Raw genomic sequence first — 17284 nt, forward strand, 5'->3', positions numbered from 1 at the left:
AAACCCAGATGAGCCAATATTGTGTTATATCATCCAGAAAATGAAACCCAAAAACCTAGTGTTGTTTTATGCTTTGGTGAGACCAGTAGAACATTCTACTTGAGGGTGGTGCTAAGCCAATGACCTATGCCCTAATTAGGCAGCAAGCAATAGAAGCCACACTTTTAAAGAGGATCCCTTTTGTTGTTATAAAAGTGTAAATTTCACAGACGAGCACAAAAAACATGAAAAGCTTCCAATGTTCTCCCTCCCAGATGTTATCACTTTTGAAACTTTGAGAGTGTTTTCCGGATGTCTCTTTATGCCCACACCTAGACACACAAACGTGGCAACACACTACATGCTGTTATTTAACTTGCTGTTTTTACTCAATTACATGTTATTCTTTCCTCAACAGTAGTGATAAACTTATGATAAAGATAGATCTATAATAAATAATTAATTTGAATGGTTGCAGCATATTCTTGTGTTGAGGCTGGAACACGTGAACTTGACCATCTTGGAGACCCAAAAACTAGAATATTGGCAATTTCCTGTGGTTCAGCCTAAGAAGTGAGTTGTGAAAATTTGCCAGCCAGTCTGTAACTGATGGATATTTAACTGGAACATTTGCTCAGTTTGCCCAGTTATAAACCTTTTTTGGTAACCTTGGTAGAGCTCTTATTATGTGTCCAGCACCCTTCTAAGCATATATTAATAATATATATTAACTCTTTCAATCCTCACCTTCTCAAAACAACCCTGTAAAGAAGGTGCTAGTACAACCCCCACTTTATAGCTGAGCAAAATGTGGCACAGAGAAAGTGAGCCCATGCCCAAGCTCACATAGTGCAAGAGACGGAATGTTTGTGACCCCCTAACATTCATGTTGAGGCCTAACCCCTGTGATGGTATGAGGAAGTGGGGCCTTTTGGAAGTGATTAGTCAGGATGGCAGAGCCCTTACGAACAGGATTAGTGCCGTTATAAAAGAGGCCCCAGGAGATCCTCACCCCTTTGGCTATGTGAGGACACAGCAAAAAGATGGCCCTCTATGAACCAGGAAGTGGGTTCCCACCAGATACCTTTTCTGCTGGTGCATTGACCTTGGAACCTCCAGCTTGTAGAACCATGAGAAATACATTTCTGTTGTGTATAAACCACTCGGTCTATGCTATTTTGTTAGAGCGGCTCCAATGGACTAAGACACATGGTAAGTAGCAACGCTGGCTCCACAGCTTAGCTCTTTTGGATACTATTGTAAATGGAATCGTTTCCTTACATTCTTTTTGAGATTGCTCGTTGTTGTCGTATAGAAATATGACTGATTTTAGTGTATTGATCTTGTACTTTGAAACTTGACTATATTGGATTATTAACTTTAAGGTTTTTTTATGAATTCTTTGGGATTCTCCATATATAAGATTTTATCATCTGAGTATAGTTTATATCTTCCTTTCCAATTTGGATGCCTTTAATTTCTTTTTCTTGCTTAATTGCTCTGGCTAGAATGTCTGGTACAGGAGTTCCCACTGTGGCACAATGGGATTGGTGGCATATCTGCAGCACCAGGACGCAGGTTCAATCCCCAGCCCAGCACAGTGTGTTAAATGATCTGGTGTTGTCACAGCTGCAGTGTAGGTGGAAACTGTGGCTCAGATCTAATCTCTGGCCTGGGAACTCCATATGCCATGGGGTGGACAAAGAAAGAACAGTTTTGTTTTGTTTTTTAAGTCCAATACAGTGTTGAATAGCAGGGATTTCAGTGGTGAAAACAGGCATCTTTGTCTTGTTCCTGATATTTCAGGAGGTGAGGGGAAGCCCTCAGTCTTTTACCACTGAGACTCCATTGGTCCTCTCCCTCTCTCCCACACCTTTCTCTTTTTATGCTAGGGCCACACCTGGCACATACGGGAGTTACCAGGCTAGGGGTCAAAACTATGCCACAGCCACAGCCACAGCAACACCAGATCCAAGCTACATTTATGAGCTATGCTACAGCTTATGGCAATGCCAGATCATTAACCCACTGAGCAAGGCCAGGGGTTGAACCCACGTCCTCATGGATCCTAGTTGGGTTCTTAACCTGCTGAGCCACAATGGGAACTCCATCAGTCTCTTCTCTTAAACACCATACTTCATTGCCTCTCCACACTCCCCTTTCATGTTGCCAGGCACATACTTGCACAAGAATCTTTTCACACCTAAGGTAGACTTTACAACTTAAGATAAATTTCTGGGTCAAAGTATATGCGCATCTTTTTAAAATCTAAAATCTCAATTCATTTTGTCAAACCACAAAAGCTTGAACGGTTTCATGTTTCCACCAGCAAAGCAAGAATGCATGCACCACATTTTAAGAGGGCTTTGATGAACAGGAGTGTGGTTGTGTGGGCTTGGCTGAGATAGTAAAGAGTCTGGATACTGGGGCACATGGCCGGAGAACTGGGGCTATTATTTTGGAAAAGTGGAGAAATGCAGTAGCAAGGTGAAGCCACTTGGAGAGTGTCAAGTAGAAGAGGGACCACAAGTAGAACTCTAACCAACAGGAAAAATTATAGGGAGATAGCTTTTAGCTCAATGTAAGGAAGAGAGGTCCAACAATTAGAGTCTCCGAACAGAATGAGCTTCCCTTGTGCTTGAGCCACAGTGATGATGGTGATGATGATGATGATGATGATTTTGTTTATCCCATCATCTCTCCTTCTCTCAAGTCTCCTCTCCATCTGCATTTCAACATTATTTCCCATCTTAAAAATAAACCCTCCCTTGACCCCACATTCTTTTCCTTCTACCACTTGAGGCCTCTCTTCTCCTTTGTAGCCACATCCCTTGAAAAAGTGAGTCACCACATTCATTTCCACATCTCCATTCACTCCTCCACCCACTCTATTCTGGCTCCCACTATCAGCACTTCTCTAAAACCTCTCTTGCCAAGTAAACAACAATACCGTCACTAAATTCAACAGACATGCCACAGACCTGATCTTCCTGGAATTCTCAGCAGCAGTTTATGCCAGTGACCATGCACCTCCTCCTTCCTTTCTTCCCTCAGCTTCCCGGAATCCATATTCTCCTGACTTTCTTTAGATCATTGTGTCCACCCTCTCTGAGAATCCTTTGGGGAACTCTGCTTCCTATTACTTAAAGGTTAGTATTTCTCGGGGGTCTGTTCTAAGCCCTCTTGCTCTCCCATCTACATCCTTTCTTGCTGGTCAATTGCAGCTACTCTCATGGTTCTTGTTACCATCTCTAAGCTAGCGATAGCTAAATCTACGTCTCTAATTCCATATTCATGCCTCCAACTACCCAGCAAACATCTACATTTGTATGCCCCTTAGACATATCAATCTCAATGCCTTTAGTTCTAACTCACCCTCCACCCAAAATAGGCTTTTTCTTCCGCATTTCCTAGCCCAACAAGTTACTCTACCACCTACCAGTTGCCCAAGCTAGAATCATGGCACACTTCCTAACTCATTCCCCCTTTTCCGTTCAATTGTAAAATCTTATTGTTTTGGTTTTTAAAATAATATGTTTTATTTTATTTTACTATTTCATTTTGCTGTACTCACAGCATATGGAAGTTCCTGGGCCAGGGATCGAACTCACACCATAGCAGCAACCTGAGCTACTGCAATGACAACGCCACATCCTTAACCCACTGAGTCACAAGGGAACTTCTATTTTTTTTATTTTTTTTATTTTTTTTTATTTTTTCAGAGTCCCCATTGTGGCTCAGAGGTAACAAACCTAACTTGTATCCATGAGGACATGGGTTCAATCCCTAGCCTCGCTCAGTGGGTTAAGGATCTGGTGTTGCTGTGAGCTGTGGTGTAGGTCACAGATGCAGCTTGGATCCTGTGTTGCTGTGGCTGTGGCATAGGCTGCAGCTATGATTTGACCCCTACCCTGGGAACTTCCATATGCTGTGGATGAGGCCCTAAAAAGACAAAAAAAGTTATTGGCCTATAGTTGGCTTACAGTGTTGTGTTAGTTTCAGGTGTGCAGCAAAGTGACTCAGTTATACATATACATATATTCATTCATTTTCAGATTCTTTTCCCATATAGGTTATTACAGAGAGTTGAGTAGATTTCTCTGTGCAACACTGTAGGTCCTTGTTAGTTATCTATTTTATATATAGCAGGGTATATATATTAATCCTAACCTCCTAATTCATCCCTCCCCTACATGTCCCTTTTGGTAACCATAAATTTGTCAAATCTTATTGTTTTATCTTCTTAATGTTTTTTCAAATCTGTCTACTTTTTTATCACTGACATCTCCTCGGTCCATGTCACCATCAGCTCTCACCTGGATGACTCTGTAGCCTCCTAAATGGTCTCCCTCCCTCCATTTGTAACTCCTATCTCCCCCCCACACACCCCCGCCCCATTGTCTATAGGGCTGTAATAAGAACCTGGACTCTGGGTGAGATACTTGAGCTCAGTCTTGGCTCTACCAGTTACTAGCTATATAACCCTGTGTTAAGTTACTTAGCCTTTCCGAGTCCTTGTTTCTTTATAATTAGGGAGTATTAGTATTACATTGGACAGAGTTTCTAGTTCTAAACAAGAGTCCACTCTGTCTAGTTTAAGAAGAAAGATTGTCTAGAAAAGGCAAGTCTACAGAGGCAGAGGAGAGATTAGAGGTACCTGACTCTAGGGGGCCCGAATGGGGAATGACTGCAAATGGGAACGACAGATCTTGTTGGGGTGATGAAATATTCTAAAGCTGGGTTATGATGATGGGTGTTCAGCTTAGCAACTTTATGAAAAGTCATTGACGTGTATGCTTAAAATGGGTGATATTATGATATATCAATTATACCTCAATAAACTTGTTAGAAAATAAAGGAAGAAAGAGATTTTTAAAAGGACATGAGGCAGTTTATACAGTTTCTTGGAGGACCAAAAACCAGGCTTGCTGAGATGGCACCACCAGGAACAACACCTAGAGAACAGAGGCTGTTCCAGAGAAAAGACTCTGCCAGCCACTGCCGAGCCCTAAGGTGGAAACTCACCCACGTGGGCAGCCCCTGCCAATAATGTTTGGGAATGGGTGCCAGGATCTTAGTCACTGCCAGCCCCCAATGAGCTGGATACTCAGGGCCAGCCCTCCTACAAGGGGCTGAATAATGGCTCCAAAACTAGCGGGTCTTAATCCCTGAGATTTATAAATGTTCCCCTAGTTGGGAAAAGGGTCTTTGCAGATGTGATTAAGTTAAGGATTTTGAAGTGGTGAGATTATCCTGGATTATTCAGAAAGCCCTAAACGCTATCATATGTGTGTTTTTTTAAATTTTATTGAAGTATAGCTGATTTACAATGTTGTGATAATTTCTGCTATACAGCAAAGTGATTCAGTTCTACATGTACACACGTCCATTTTTTTCAGACTTTTTCCCATATAGGTTATCAGAGAATATTGCATAGAGTTCCCTGTGCTATATAGTCAGTCATTTGATATACCACAGTGTGCAATGCCAAACCCAAACTCCCAGTCCATCCCTCCCCCTCCCACCTGTCCCCTTTGGTAACCATAAATTTGTCTTCAAAGTCTGTAAGTATGTTTCTGCTCTGCAAATAAATTCATTTGTAACCTTTTTTAAGATTCCACGCATAAGTGATATCATACAGTGTTTGTCTTTCACTGTCTAACTTCACTTAGTATGATAATCTCTAGGTTCATCCACGTTGCTGCAAATAGCATTATTTCATTCTTTTTACGGCTAAGTAGTATTCCATTGTGTACATGTCCCACATCTTCTTTATCCATTCCTCTGTTGATGGACATTTACATTACTTCCATGCCTCAGATATTGCAAATAGTGCTGCAATGAATATTGGGCTGCATGTATCTTTTCCAACTACAGTTTTCTCTGGATAGGTGCCCAAGAGTGGGGTTGCTGGATCATATGGTAGTTCTATTTTCAGTTTTTTAAGGAGCCTCTATACTGTTCTCCATTGTGGTTATACCAATGTACATTCCCACCAACAGTATAAGAGGGTTCCCTTTTCTCCACACCCTCTCCAGCATTTATTGTTTGTAGACTTTTTGATGATGGCCATTCTGGCTGATGTAAGGTGGTACCTCACAGTAGTTTTGATTTGCATTTCTCTAATAATTAGAATGTTGAGCATATTTTCGTGTGATTTTTGGCCAATTGTATGTCTTCTTTGGAGAAACGTCTACTTAGGTCTTCTGCCCATCTTTTGATTGGGTTGTTGATTCATATGTGTTCTTATAAGAGTTAGATAGAGGGATATTTCTCTCTCTCTCTCTCTCTCTCTCTCTCTCACACACACACACACATACACACATACACACACAGGAGAAAGCTTTGGGAAAGTGGGGCAGAGAGTCAAGGATGCTGGCCTTGAAGATTTGAATGATGTGACCACAAGCTACGAAACACAGGCCACCACCAGAAGCTGGCCAAGGCAAAGAAGAACCCTCCTCAAGAGCCTCTGGAGGGAGCCTGTCCCTGCTGACACCTTGATTTTGGCCCAATGTTACCGATTTTATTTATTTATTTACTTACTGACTTTTCTTTTTGTGACCACACCTTTGGCTTATGAAGTTCCCAGGCTATGGGTCGAATCAGAGCTGCAGCTGCCAGCCTACACCAGAGCCACAGCAACACGGGATCTGAGCTGCACCTGAGAACTGCACCACAGCTTGCGGCAACGCTGGATCCTTAACCCACCAAGCGAGGCTAGGGATCAAACCTGCACCCTCAGAGACACTATGTCAGGTTCTCAACCCACTGAGCCACAATGGGAACTCCCAGTGATACTGACCTCCAGAACGATGAGAGAAAAAAATTGTTGTTTTAAGTTACCAAGTTTGTGGTTATTTGTTATGGCAGTAACAGGAAATTAACACCTGGGCAAGAGAACAAGTGGAGGCCTGCATATTGCTTGGTTAAACATTTTAAAGTCGTAACAGGAGTTCCCGTTGTGGTGCAGCAGAAACAAATCCGACGAGGAACTATGAGGTTGCAGTTTCGATCCCTGGCCTCGCTCAGTGGGTTAAGGCTGCGGCGTTACCATAAGCTGTGGTGTAGGTTGCAGATGCGGCTCGGATCTGATGTTGCTGTGGCTTTGGTGTAGGCTGGCAGCTGTAGTTCTATTTTGACCCCAAGCCTGGGAATCTCCATATGCTGTGGGTGCGGCCCTAAAAAAGAAAAAAAAAGTCATAACAGATGTTAAAATAAAATATATTCTTTCATCTACCCTGACATACCTTCATGACAGAAGGCCAGATCCAAATTCAGAATTCTTGGACTCTTCAGAATTCTGTGGCATAACATGGAGGCATTGGTTGAAGAGGCCCCTGGCCCTTAGCCCTTAGCCCACCCCCCTTGTCATCTCCCCTGGTCCCTCCCAGCTCTAAGGACCTTGTGCCTGTGAGTAAGGATGCCCTGCACGGTATGCTTAAGCTCCCTCCACCCCCTGAACCTGCATACAACTGCCCCTCAGGCACCCCCTTGATCTCAAAAGCCAGCCCCTGGGGGCTACAGTCTTCTTTTGAGAGGATAAACCTGGGTTCTGGACACCCAGAGCGTGGAGGGATGAGGTGGTGCCTCCAATGCTCTGCAGGGGCACATTCTGCCCCTGAGGCAGGCAGACTTCAAAGAGGACACCTGGAATACACACCCCACCTAATCCCCCAGACATTTGAATATGATGGAAATACTTCCAGGACTAGGTTATAATATACAGTGATCTGAAGATGGCAAGATCATCTGTGTGGACCTGATCCAATCACATGAGCCCTTTAAAAGCAGTGTGTCCTTTAGCTGACCCCAGAAGAGAAGACAGAGGTTTGAAGCATGACAGCATTGCCCCATCTCTGGCTTCAAGATGGTGAGGGCCACATAGTAAAGAATGCAGGTGGTCTCTAAAATCTGAGTGGCCCCTGGCTGACCGCTAGCAAGAAAACAGAGCTCTGAGTCCTGTGACGGCATGGAATTGAATTCTGCCAACAGGAAGAATGAGCCTGGAAGTGAATTTTTCCCCAGAGTCCCAAGGTGAGAACCCAACACAGCTGACACCTTGATTTCAACCTTAGCGTGGACCCCAGTCACGCCAGGCACAAACTACTGACCTAGAGATCTGTGAGCTAGTAAGTGACGCTGCTTTATGCTGTGAATTTGGCATAATCTGTTACACACACAGCAATAGCAAACTAACACAGCCCACGGGTTCCTTACTCTATGGGGGGACTTGCAGCCAGCAGAGGGCCCAGATGGGAAATCTAAAGCATGGGGTCTAGGAAGTGCTCCAGATCATGTAGGTCAAGCTGGAACCGCCCCCACACTTTCCCAAAGATGAATGCTGCTCATGCCCACCAACCTATGTTATTTTCTGTGCACCAAATTGTTGTTCCATGGTGCTTGTGTTTGAGAAGCCTGCGTCTCATGCTTATGTCTAGCTGTAAGGGAGGCTGGGAAATTCAGTTGCGACATGAGAGGTGGAACCCACAACATAGGAATTTCCCCATAGTCGTGCTGTTTGAGTCATGATGACACATTATGAGAACCAATTTTGTAGGATTATTTACAAGGATCAAACAGGCTAATACATGTCACAAGTTAGGAATGGACCCTGGCCCATGCTAAGCACTCAGTAGTACTCAGTAGGTGTTGCCATATTGAAGGCAAAATGCTCTCTCTGAAATGAAATTATGAACACAAAAACCTTATGGTTGGAATTTTTCCTAATTAAATGTTGACGGCAGGGTGGGCAAGTCTCTCCTTGCTTCCTCAGTGTGTCCTCAGGATAAAGTTCAAGGTTGTTGTCCATCGGATCCCTGTTGGCTTCTCTGGTCTCACTTTTACCTCCCCTTCCCTGGCACTTTGCATGCCAGCCAACTGATACATGTGCTGGGTTAGGGGTAGGGGTAGGGGTAGGGTTAGTCCTGTGAATTATTCATATAATCTGGTCCTTGCTCTTCTCAGCACTGTGCTAAAAACCCAGGAGGGCTGGGAGATTCCAAACCTGTTGGGAAGCTGTCCTGGAAGTTGGTGCCCAGAAGCCTATGGGTACGTGAGGGCTGGTCTACCATGAAGCCTCTGCCATTCCGCAGTGAAATGAGAAAACAAGGCAGGCTCTTCATAAAGCTAAAATCATTCACTTGAAAAGACCATGCTTATTACTATTTTTTTTTTTTGGACTATGTGCTTCCAGCTTTTTAAAAAACATTTTGGTTTAGCCATTAATGAAGGAATGCTGAAATACAGTAGTAGTCGAGGTGTTTTAATAGTGTGTTTGACATAGTTTACAATGCTCTGTTGGTCAGCAAGCTTGACTCTCCTTGGTCTTTCTTAGATGATCAATTAGTCATCCTCATCCACCAAGAAGCTAGAGTTATCTTCGCCTTCTAGCAAATCCATCAGTTCTGCCTCCCAAACACAGCTCCCCTTATACTCCAAGTCACCATCTTCTCCTATCATGGTGACTCCAATGCCTTCCTACTGACCCCCGCCACGTCCCTGCAACCCCACTCCTGCCTTCCCCTCCCCCAAATCTACATTCTGCACAGTGGCCTGAGAGTGCCTTTAGAAACGTAAATCAAATGGCTTCACTTTTCAGTGGCTTCCCATGGCACTGAGAAACAAATTCCAACTCCGACTGCTGCTGCTCCTCCCTCCTCTCACCAAGTTCTGGAGTGTGCTGCCCTTCTGGCTGTTTGTCCTTTATGCTTCCAGAGGTTCTCATTTGCTGTTCTCTTGGTCCCATGTAGGTGGCTGGATTCTTCTTCTCCTAGAGGATGTCACCTCCTGAAGTGGGTTTTCTCTGAGCCCTCCCATCTCTATCATATCCCCCAGGGGTCTAAGGTGGGATGAGAAAGTGGCAGGTAGCTCATATGTCTGTTGCTCTCAGGTGGCAGGGGCCATCAGGACCACACCTGTGTTGGATCTGCCCCTCTCCAGCCTCTGGCAACTCTCTCTACCTCCTGTAGACTCAGTCCCATGCAACTGGAGGGTGTGGCTACCATCCCATGAAACAAGCAGCCAGCCAGGAGCCACATTTTAATGGCCGCAAACTAGGATAACCACACCATCTCCATGGTGACAGGCCAAGGCTGTGCAGCATGGTACTGTGCTTGCTGTAAGCCTGGGTGGAGACTGCCAGGTAAGGGAAAAGAAACAGTTTTGAGTGGACTTTGTTCCCCTCTTTCTCTCTCACCCTCCCTAGCCTTCCACAGTCACTGGGAAAACTTCTGAGAGGACTAATCTCCAGGGAAGAAGGGAATCTTCCCAATAGAGTGTAAATATCATGGAGTTCCTGTTGTGGCTCAGTGGGTTAAGAACCCAACTAATATCCGTGAGGATGTGGGTTGGATCCCTGGCCTTGCTCAGTGGGTTAAGGATCTGGCATTGACATGAGCTGTGGTGCAGGTCATAGATGCAGCTCGGATCTGTCATTGCTATGTTTGTGGCGTAGGCCAGTAGCTGCAGCTCTGATTCGACCCCTAGCCTGGGAACTTGCATATGTTGCGAGGGCAGCTCTAAAAAGACAAAAAACCAAAAACAAATATCTTTCACTTCTCTGGTTTACCTATTTCTATGGCTTCTCAGCTAACTCAGAATAAAATGCAAAGAATTCAGAGCGGCCTCTGAGGCCCTGAATGATCTGCCCTCCCTCCCAAACCTGTGTTACCTCTCCAACTCATCTCCCTCTTCTCATTCACTTCTCCAGCCACAAACCTCCTTGCTTTCCCTTGAATACCCTATTAAGTCCCAACCTCAGGGCCTTTGCACTTCCTGTTCTCTCCACCAGAAACACTCTTCCTGACACTCCATTGCTTTTTCCCTCTCTTCGTACCCATCTCAGCCCAAATGTCTGTGTCACATATATGCTCATTTGTTGTCCTCTTCCCTGATTTGTTATTCTTCATAGCACTTAACACCATCAGACATTTTATTATGTCTCCTTGCTTTTTTTGTATTATATCACTTTCCTCCATTGGAATATTAGAATATACTCCAATGAGTTGCAAGATCTTTGTTTCACTCATTGTTACAGCCCCTCGTGCCACTGAATAACAGAGCCTGACTCAGAGTAGATACTCTAAAATTTGGGAAATGAATAAACAATGGAGAAAGCCACACTCATGGGATGCTCATTTCTCACTTGCCCTGGCCCACTCAGAAAGACAAAGAAGATGATGGTGAAAAGGAAGAATGATTGGCCTAAGGGTTGAGGAGGCCTAGTGCCTAGGCTTTCAAAGTCTGACAAGTTCCACTTTAGCAATGTGGTTTGTGGATTAAGAGCATTGGCTTTGGATTTGAATCCGTTCCGGAATTTGATTTCTAACTGGATGATTTTTATAATTGAACTCCTTCTTTCATGCCTTCCATTTCCTTATCTGTGAAATAAGGAAAAAAAACACCTAAGTCCTAGTACAAATGAGATGGTATAAATAAAGCCAACAATAGAAGGAAGCTCTCTTTATGGTCATTCAGGCATTTGAATCTCAGTTCTCATGGAGGATAAACATCATTATCCCATTCTTCCCATCTCATCGAGGCCAGAGGACAGAATAGAACCCGGACTGGAAGACTATATGGAGTTCCAAGAACTGATTCTCAGAGGGAATTTCTGTTGAGAACACCTAGGTCCCAGTTTTGGCAATAACTTGGGGCAGAGTCTCCACAGCACAGGTGCTGGGTTGAGACAAGTCAGGGATAGAGCAGTAGCCTTCAGATGTCCCTGGAATTTCTGGCTTTTGGAAAGACCTTGTAACAGATGTTTGCATTTTGTCTGGCTCTCTCCCTACCCCATCCTTTCACTATTTTATTTTGGCAGCCGAATTCTTCTTTCCCAAGGACGACCCACAGGACATTGTTTAGGTTCCACTCATTCGGTCCTGCCACCTTCTCCCTACTTCCTGCCATAGAAGCCAGCATGTGATCTAGGGCTCACCAATCAGTTGACACATCCCCAAACACAGGGTTTGGTTCAGGGATGGGTATGTAAGTCAAACTGAACCAATCAGAGCCTTTCCTATGACTTTCCTGCCAGAGCTCTCAGAAGAGTCTCTTTTGTTCCTCTGGGATTGCTAAAAGGGGAGGATGTGAAGATGTGAATGTACTATCTTGCTACATAGAGAGCCTATTCAAGAAGAAAGCTGAGTAGAGCCAAGATGTGGGGAGAGAAACATAAATGGGGGAAAAAAAAAAAAAAGATGTGGGGAGAGAGACCCAGCCCCCACAGTCTGACACAGTTTGAACTTTTATAACCATCTGCTTCAGAAGAGAGCTATTTCTTCTGCTGTCCAGTTAAGACAATAAATTCCTCTGTGTGGCTTGGTGGCTAACTTGCATTAGGTTTCTGTCACTTAATATGCAAACAGTTCTGACTAATGCAGGCCTACTCAGCATCCTCTCCACACACTCTTGCCCTGGAAGCTGGAGCCACTGGATCTTGCCTGTAGCTACAGCCCCTGCCTTTGACTACAAATTGGAACCAGGTTGTGAGGGACTGTGAAAATCCGATCAGCCTCTTTCCTCTATTGCCAGCCTCTGCCTTGTACCTTCTTATCTTACTTCATTATCCTGGCTTTTTGCCTTTTCTGCCAGAGGGCCATGAACCCCATGGCCAGAATCCACCACCTCTCGCTTTATATCCTGAATGTTATCCGGGCCTGTCTGGACTTCCACCTATGATCCATACCAGTCCTATTTGATGCAAACTACCTCATTGAATCTCTTTGCACCATGGGTCTACCCATTTCACAGATGGGCAATCTGCAATTCTATCAGCTTGAGGCCTCACAGTCCAATTTAAGGCAGCATTTCCCAGGCTGTGTTCTATGGGACTTCATTTAATGAGATGTAAATAGATGAACCATTAGCATAGAGGGGAAGAAAAATCAAGGGTGGTAATACTTTTTCTTCAATTGTATATTTTAAAATATGAGCAATAGAGAAGCGTTTTACATAGGGGTTATCTTCTAAAGTCAGCCCTTGAGGTAAATATTGTCTTCACAAATTTGTCTTGACAAAACTGCCTTTTGGCAAATCCTTAAACTGTCTATAAAGCATAGCAAACAGACCTTCCCCCTCCCAATGAGTTCATGAGAGCCAGTTTTCCCTCCAGCTCTGGAACAAGTGGCTGTTTTTCCAGTTTTGCTCCAGATGAAAATAAAGGAGTTGGCTTATTCTAGGGGACATGTTGGGTGGAAATACTCACAGGTAGGGTGGCAAGATGCTTGTTCTATAAGAAACGTGGGAACAGAGACTGACTGAGGGAACCCCATCTCACATGTACCCCTGGGGCCCCCAACTGCTGAATCATTGCACTGTTTAAACTGTGCTTTCTCTGTCTCTCCATGCTCCTGTGGAAAATGCACAACTTAATTTGAGAGAATTAAATGCATGCAGGATAAGATTCCACCATAGGAAAGAAAAATATTTATCATTACAAGATGTTCTATAATAATCTGTTATTATATATGCAATAATCTGCTTTTAAGACATTCTGCACTAGACCCAAGAATACCAGGAAGCCACAGTACAGTGTGGAATTGTGACATATGATCTATGTATTGATCCCTAAGGGAGCATTTACTAACTATGCTCTTTATTATCGGTTCTATGATATCTGGTCTGAGTAATATGTCTTATATTAGAATTTTAACATACATATGTATTTTTTAATATTTGTTGCATAGTAACCATATGAATAAAATAATGATAATCCTAATAATATTATTGACAAAGAAGAATTAACACTTCGTAAGGGCTCACCATATGCCAGGTATTTTCACAGCAGCTTTACATTTATTAACTCTTTTAATTCTCACAACAACAATTATCCCCTTTTACAGATGAGGAAACCAAGGCTCAAAAAAAGTGAAGGATTTTTGGAGTTCCCGCTGTGGTGCAGTGGAAACGAATCCGACTAGGAACCATGAGGTTGCGGGTTTGATCCCTGGCCTCGGTCAGTGGGTTGAGGATCCAGCATTGCTGTGAGCTGTGGTGTAGGTCACAGACACAACTCAGATCTGGCATTGCTGTGGCTCTGGCATAGGCCAATAGCAACAGCTTTGATTAGACCTCTGGCCTGGGAACCTCCATGTGCCAAGGACAAAGGACAAAAAGAAAACAAAAAAAGTGAAGGATTTTTGGATCCAGATTTCCAGATTTCAAATCTCAAGCATGGGCATGATTACTTTCAGGGTCAAAGGATAGGATGTATATGAAAGAAACTATTAAATTCAAAAAGATTATTTTTAAAAATAGCTACCATATGTGACGCTCTTACCCTATACTAGGCATCGATAAGTGTTTGTCTTGCCATTTCTTGTTTAATTATCACAACTCTCTGAACAGATGCAGAAACTGAAGCTCAGAGAGGTTAAACGTGGTCAAGAAAACTTAGCCAGGTCTATAAAATAGGTTTCTTTAACCTTGAGCTAGTGAAGTACACTGTCTCTCTGAATAGATGCAAGTTATCATCATCATCACCACCACAAAGAGCCAGGGAGCAGTTGCCATGAGAGAAATATGAATCAAAACGACAATGAAATACTCACTCACTGGGGCCTGTAATCCAAAAGACAGACGCTAACAAGTGATGATGAGGATGTGGAGAAATTGGAACATACATTGCTGGTGGGAATATGAGATGGTGCAGCCACTGTGAAAAACAGTTGAATGGTTCCTCAAAAGACTGAGGAGAGTTTGCCAAGTTATCCAACGGTTCCATTCAGATGTACATACCCAAGAAAACTGAAGACATGTTCGAAAAACAATGTGTGCACAGATGTTCACAGCAGCATCATTCATCATAGTCAAAAATTAGAAACAACCCAAACTTCCACTCAAAAGTCGTATATCCATACAATGGAATATTACTCAGCCATTAAAAGGAATGCAATAGAGATACATGTTCTAACATGGCTGAACCTTGAAAACAGTTGCAAAAGGATGATATATTGTGTGATTCCATTTGTATGAATTATCCAAAATAGGTAAATCCATAGAGCCAGAAAACAGATCAGTGGGTACCTGGAGCTGCAGGGGAATAGGAGGATTGAGAGTGATGGTTAAGGGATGTAGGGTTTTGTTTTGTTCTGGTTATGAGGTAATGAAAATATGGCCTTTTTTTTTTTTTTTAGAGCCACACCCACAGCATATGGAGGGTCCCAGGCTAGGGGTCGAATCAGAGCTGTAGCTGCCGGCCTACACCACAGCCACAGCAATGTGGGATCCGAGCCACATCTGCAACCTACACCACAGCTCATGTCAACGCCAGATCCTTACCCACTGAGCAAGGCCAGGGATCGAACTTGCGTCCTCATGTATGCTAGTCAGAGTCTTTTCCACTAAGCCATGACAGGAGCTGTGAAAATATTCTAAAATTAATTGTGGATGGTTGCACAACTCTTTGAATATGCTAAAAACTGCTGAATTGTATCCTTTAAATGGGTGCATTGTATGGTATGTGAATTGTATCTCAATAAGCTGGTTTTTTTTCAAAAAAAAAAGGAGCAAGAAGGGTCTTCTTGACACCAAGGAGGACCTGAAGTTGCTTTTACAGGTCTAGTCCTATTCCTCCCCAAGAGCAGGGATGACTCAGATTGATGCCGGCATTATCATCAGGCGTGTCCCAAATCCTTTACTCCTTCCCAGGAATCCAGGGTGTTGCCCTGCATTTCCCCACCTTCTCCAGGCATGCCCTGCCCAGCTTGCCCCAGCAGGCCTGGGTTAGAACCCATGGTGTCACACTCCCTTCCTGTGGCTTCTCCCTGCAGCAGACTGGCCCTGCTTCCTCTCCCGACTCCCCACCTCCACCCCCAGCTTGCAGATTTTAAAACCACAGAGGATTCAGAATGTGCATCAGGAGCTGCACCTTGAGGTTTTCTGGGCTGCTTTCAGCCACTGCAGAGATTCAGGGCCCTCCCCACGCCCCACTTACCTAACATAGGAAAAGACCAATACGTGGAAGAACCACTTAATGGTGCCGTAATTCATGCTCTGGATCCGGGTGACTTTGTTTGTCTCATACTGGAAAACGTCGTTCCAGCTGCACCAGGCTGGCATGGTGAGAGGCTGGCTCTCCACTCGGGGCTGGACCACGGCTCAGCCCTTCCTGACCGGCCACAGCAGACCCACCAGTAAGAGGAAATTGAAATGTTCTGATTCTTAGCAGGACCTTTAAAGTTTGAGTTCCTCCAATGATGGCAGAGTGGGGGCGGGCCCTGGCCACTGCCCCAGATGTGGCTGGGAGTAAACAGGAAAAGCCAAGTCCTACAGGCCTGGCTGACAGATGACCCCGCCCCAGCGGCCTCCCCCAGATGCCTGCACAAAGATGGTGTTCAAAGGAAGGGCATTTTAAGAATTCTGCTTTATCCCCTTTCTCCTTTCACACTTTTTTGGACTCATTTCCATTGGGGTAAAGAGGCAGCCCTTCAAATGTCAGGAGCCCCAGTGCTGCCATTGTGCCTTAGTAAGGAGCCTAGATCTTTCTGTTGCTTCCAGCCCCACTCAGAAGCTGATTGATTCATTTCCACAACCCTTTATTCAGCCCCAGCTGTCCGTGAACACTGGATGATTCAACGTCCCTCTCCTCCCTCCCTCCCTTCCTCATAACACTCTGGTCTGCAGACAGTGGGGGCTGGGGTGGGGAGAGGACTTTATTTCCTTGCTGGATATTTTTGGCCTGACCCTCTAGATCTACTCTTTGGCCAGCTCTATGCCCTGGCAGATCAACCCATGACCTAGCCCAATCAGCTTAAGACCACCAGACACAAAACTGCCATCCAACAAAATCAGGTTTATTGACCCATTCAATGAGGAAGAATACAGGAGTTCCCATTGTTGCTCAGTGGGTTAAGAACCCCACTAGCTTCCATGAGGATGTGTGTTCAACCCCTGGCCTTGCTCAGTGGGTTAAGGGTCTGGCGTTGCCAAGAGCTGCAGCATAGGTTGAAGATGCAACTCAGATCCTGTGTTGCTGTGACTGTGGCTTAGGCTGGCAGCTGCAGCTCCAATTTGGCTCCTAGCCTGGAAACCTCCATATGCCACAAGTGCGGCCCTTAAAAAAAAGAAAAAGAAAAAAAAAAAAGATGAGGGAGAGCACATCACCAAACAAAGGGACAGAGTTATCAGAGTCATCGATTCTGGGGAAGGTGGAGTTGAGATTAAATTGAAACGAAAGCGAGTTTTCACAGGCTCACAGCAAAGCAGGTTTAAATAAAATGGTCAGCTTCAGATCTGTATTGCAAAGTGGACCCAGGGAGGCAGTAAAGCTTTGATTGTTGTGTCCAGAAAGCTTTTACCTAAA

The 17284-nt window shown here is 44.3% G+C and overlaps 2 protein-coding genes across 15 annotated transcripts in view; one reads left to right on the forward strand and one right to left on the reverse strand.

Moving 5' to 3' along the window:
• P2RX7 (purinergic receptor P2X 7) overlaps window positions 1-16128 on the reverse strand; it is a 61375-nt gene extending 45247 nt beyond the window's left edge. For all 8 annotated transcript variants that reach the window (XR_014827297.1, XR_014827295.1, XR_014827296.1 and 5 more), the window contains exon 1: window positions 15917-16128. Coding sequence is in view for 2 of the 8 variants with exons in the window: in XM_001926804.6 (XP_001926839.2) it covers window positions 15917-16041 (125 nt within the window). In the remaining 6 variants the exon portion in view is untranslated. The remainder of the gene's footprint in view (window positions 1-15916) is intronic.
• Window positions 1-17284, forward strand: part of IFT81 (intraflagellar transport 81) — a 299226-nt gene that overhangs the window by 93095 nt on the left and 188847 nt on the right. The window lies entirely within an intron of this gene.

The sequence above is a fragment of the Sus scrofa genome, chromosome 14, assembly GCF_054392235.1.
Source record: "Sus scrofa isolate SSC_HxYL_T2T_F1_AM1 chromosome 14, Sscrofa_HxYL_maternal_Yorkshire_Landrace_v2.0, whole genome shotgun sequence".
Classification (NCBI taxonomy): Eukaryota; Metazoa; Chordata; class Mammalia; order Artiodactyla; family Suidae; genus Sus; species Sus scrofa.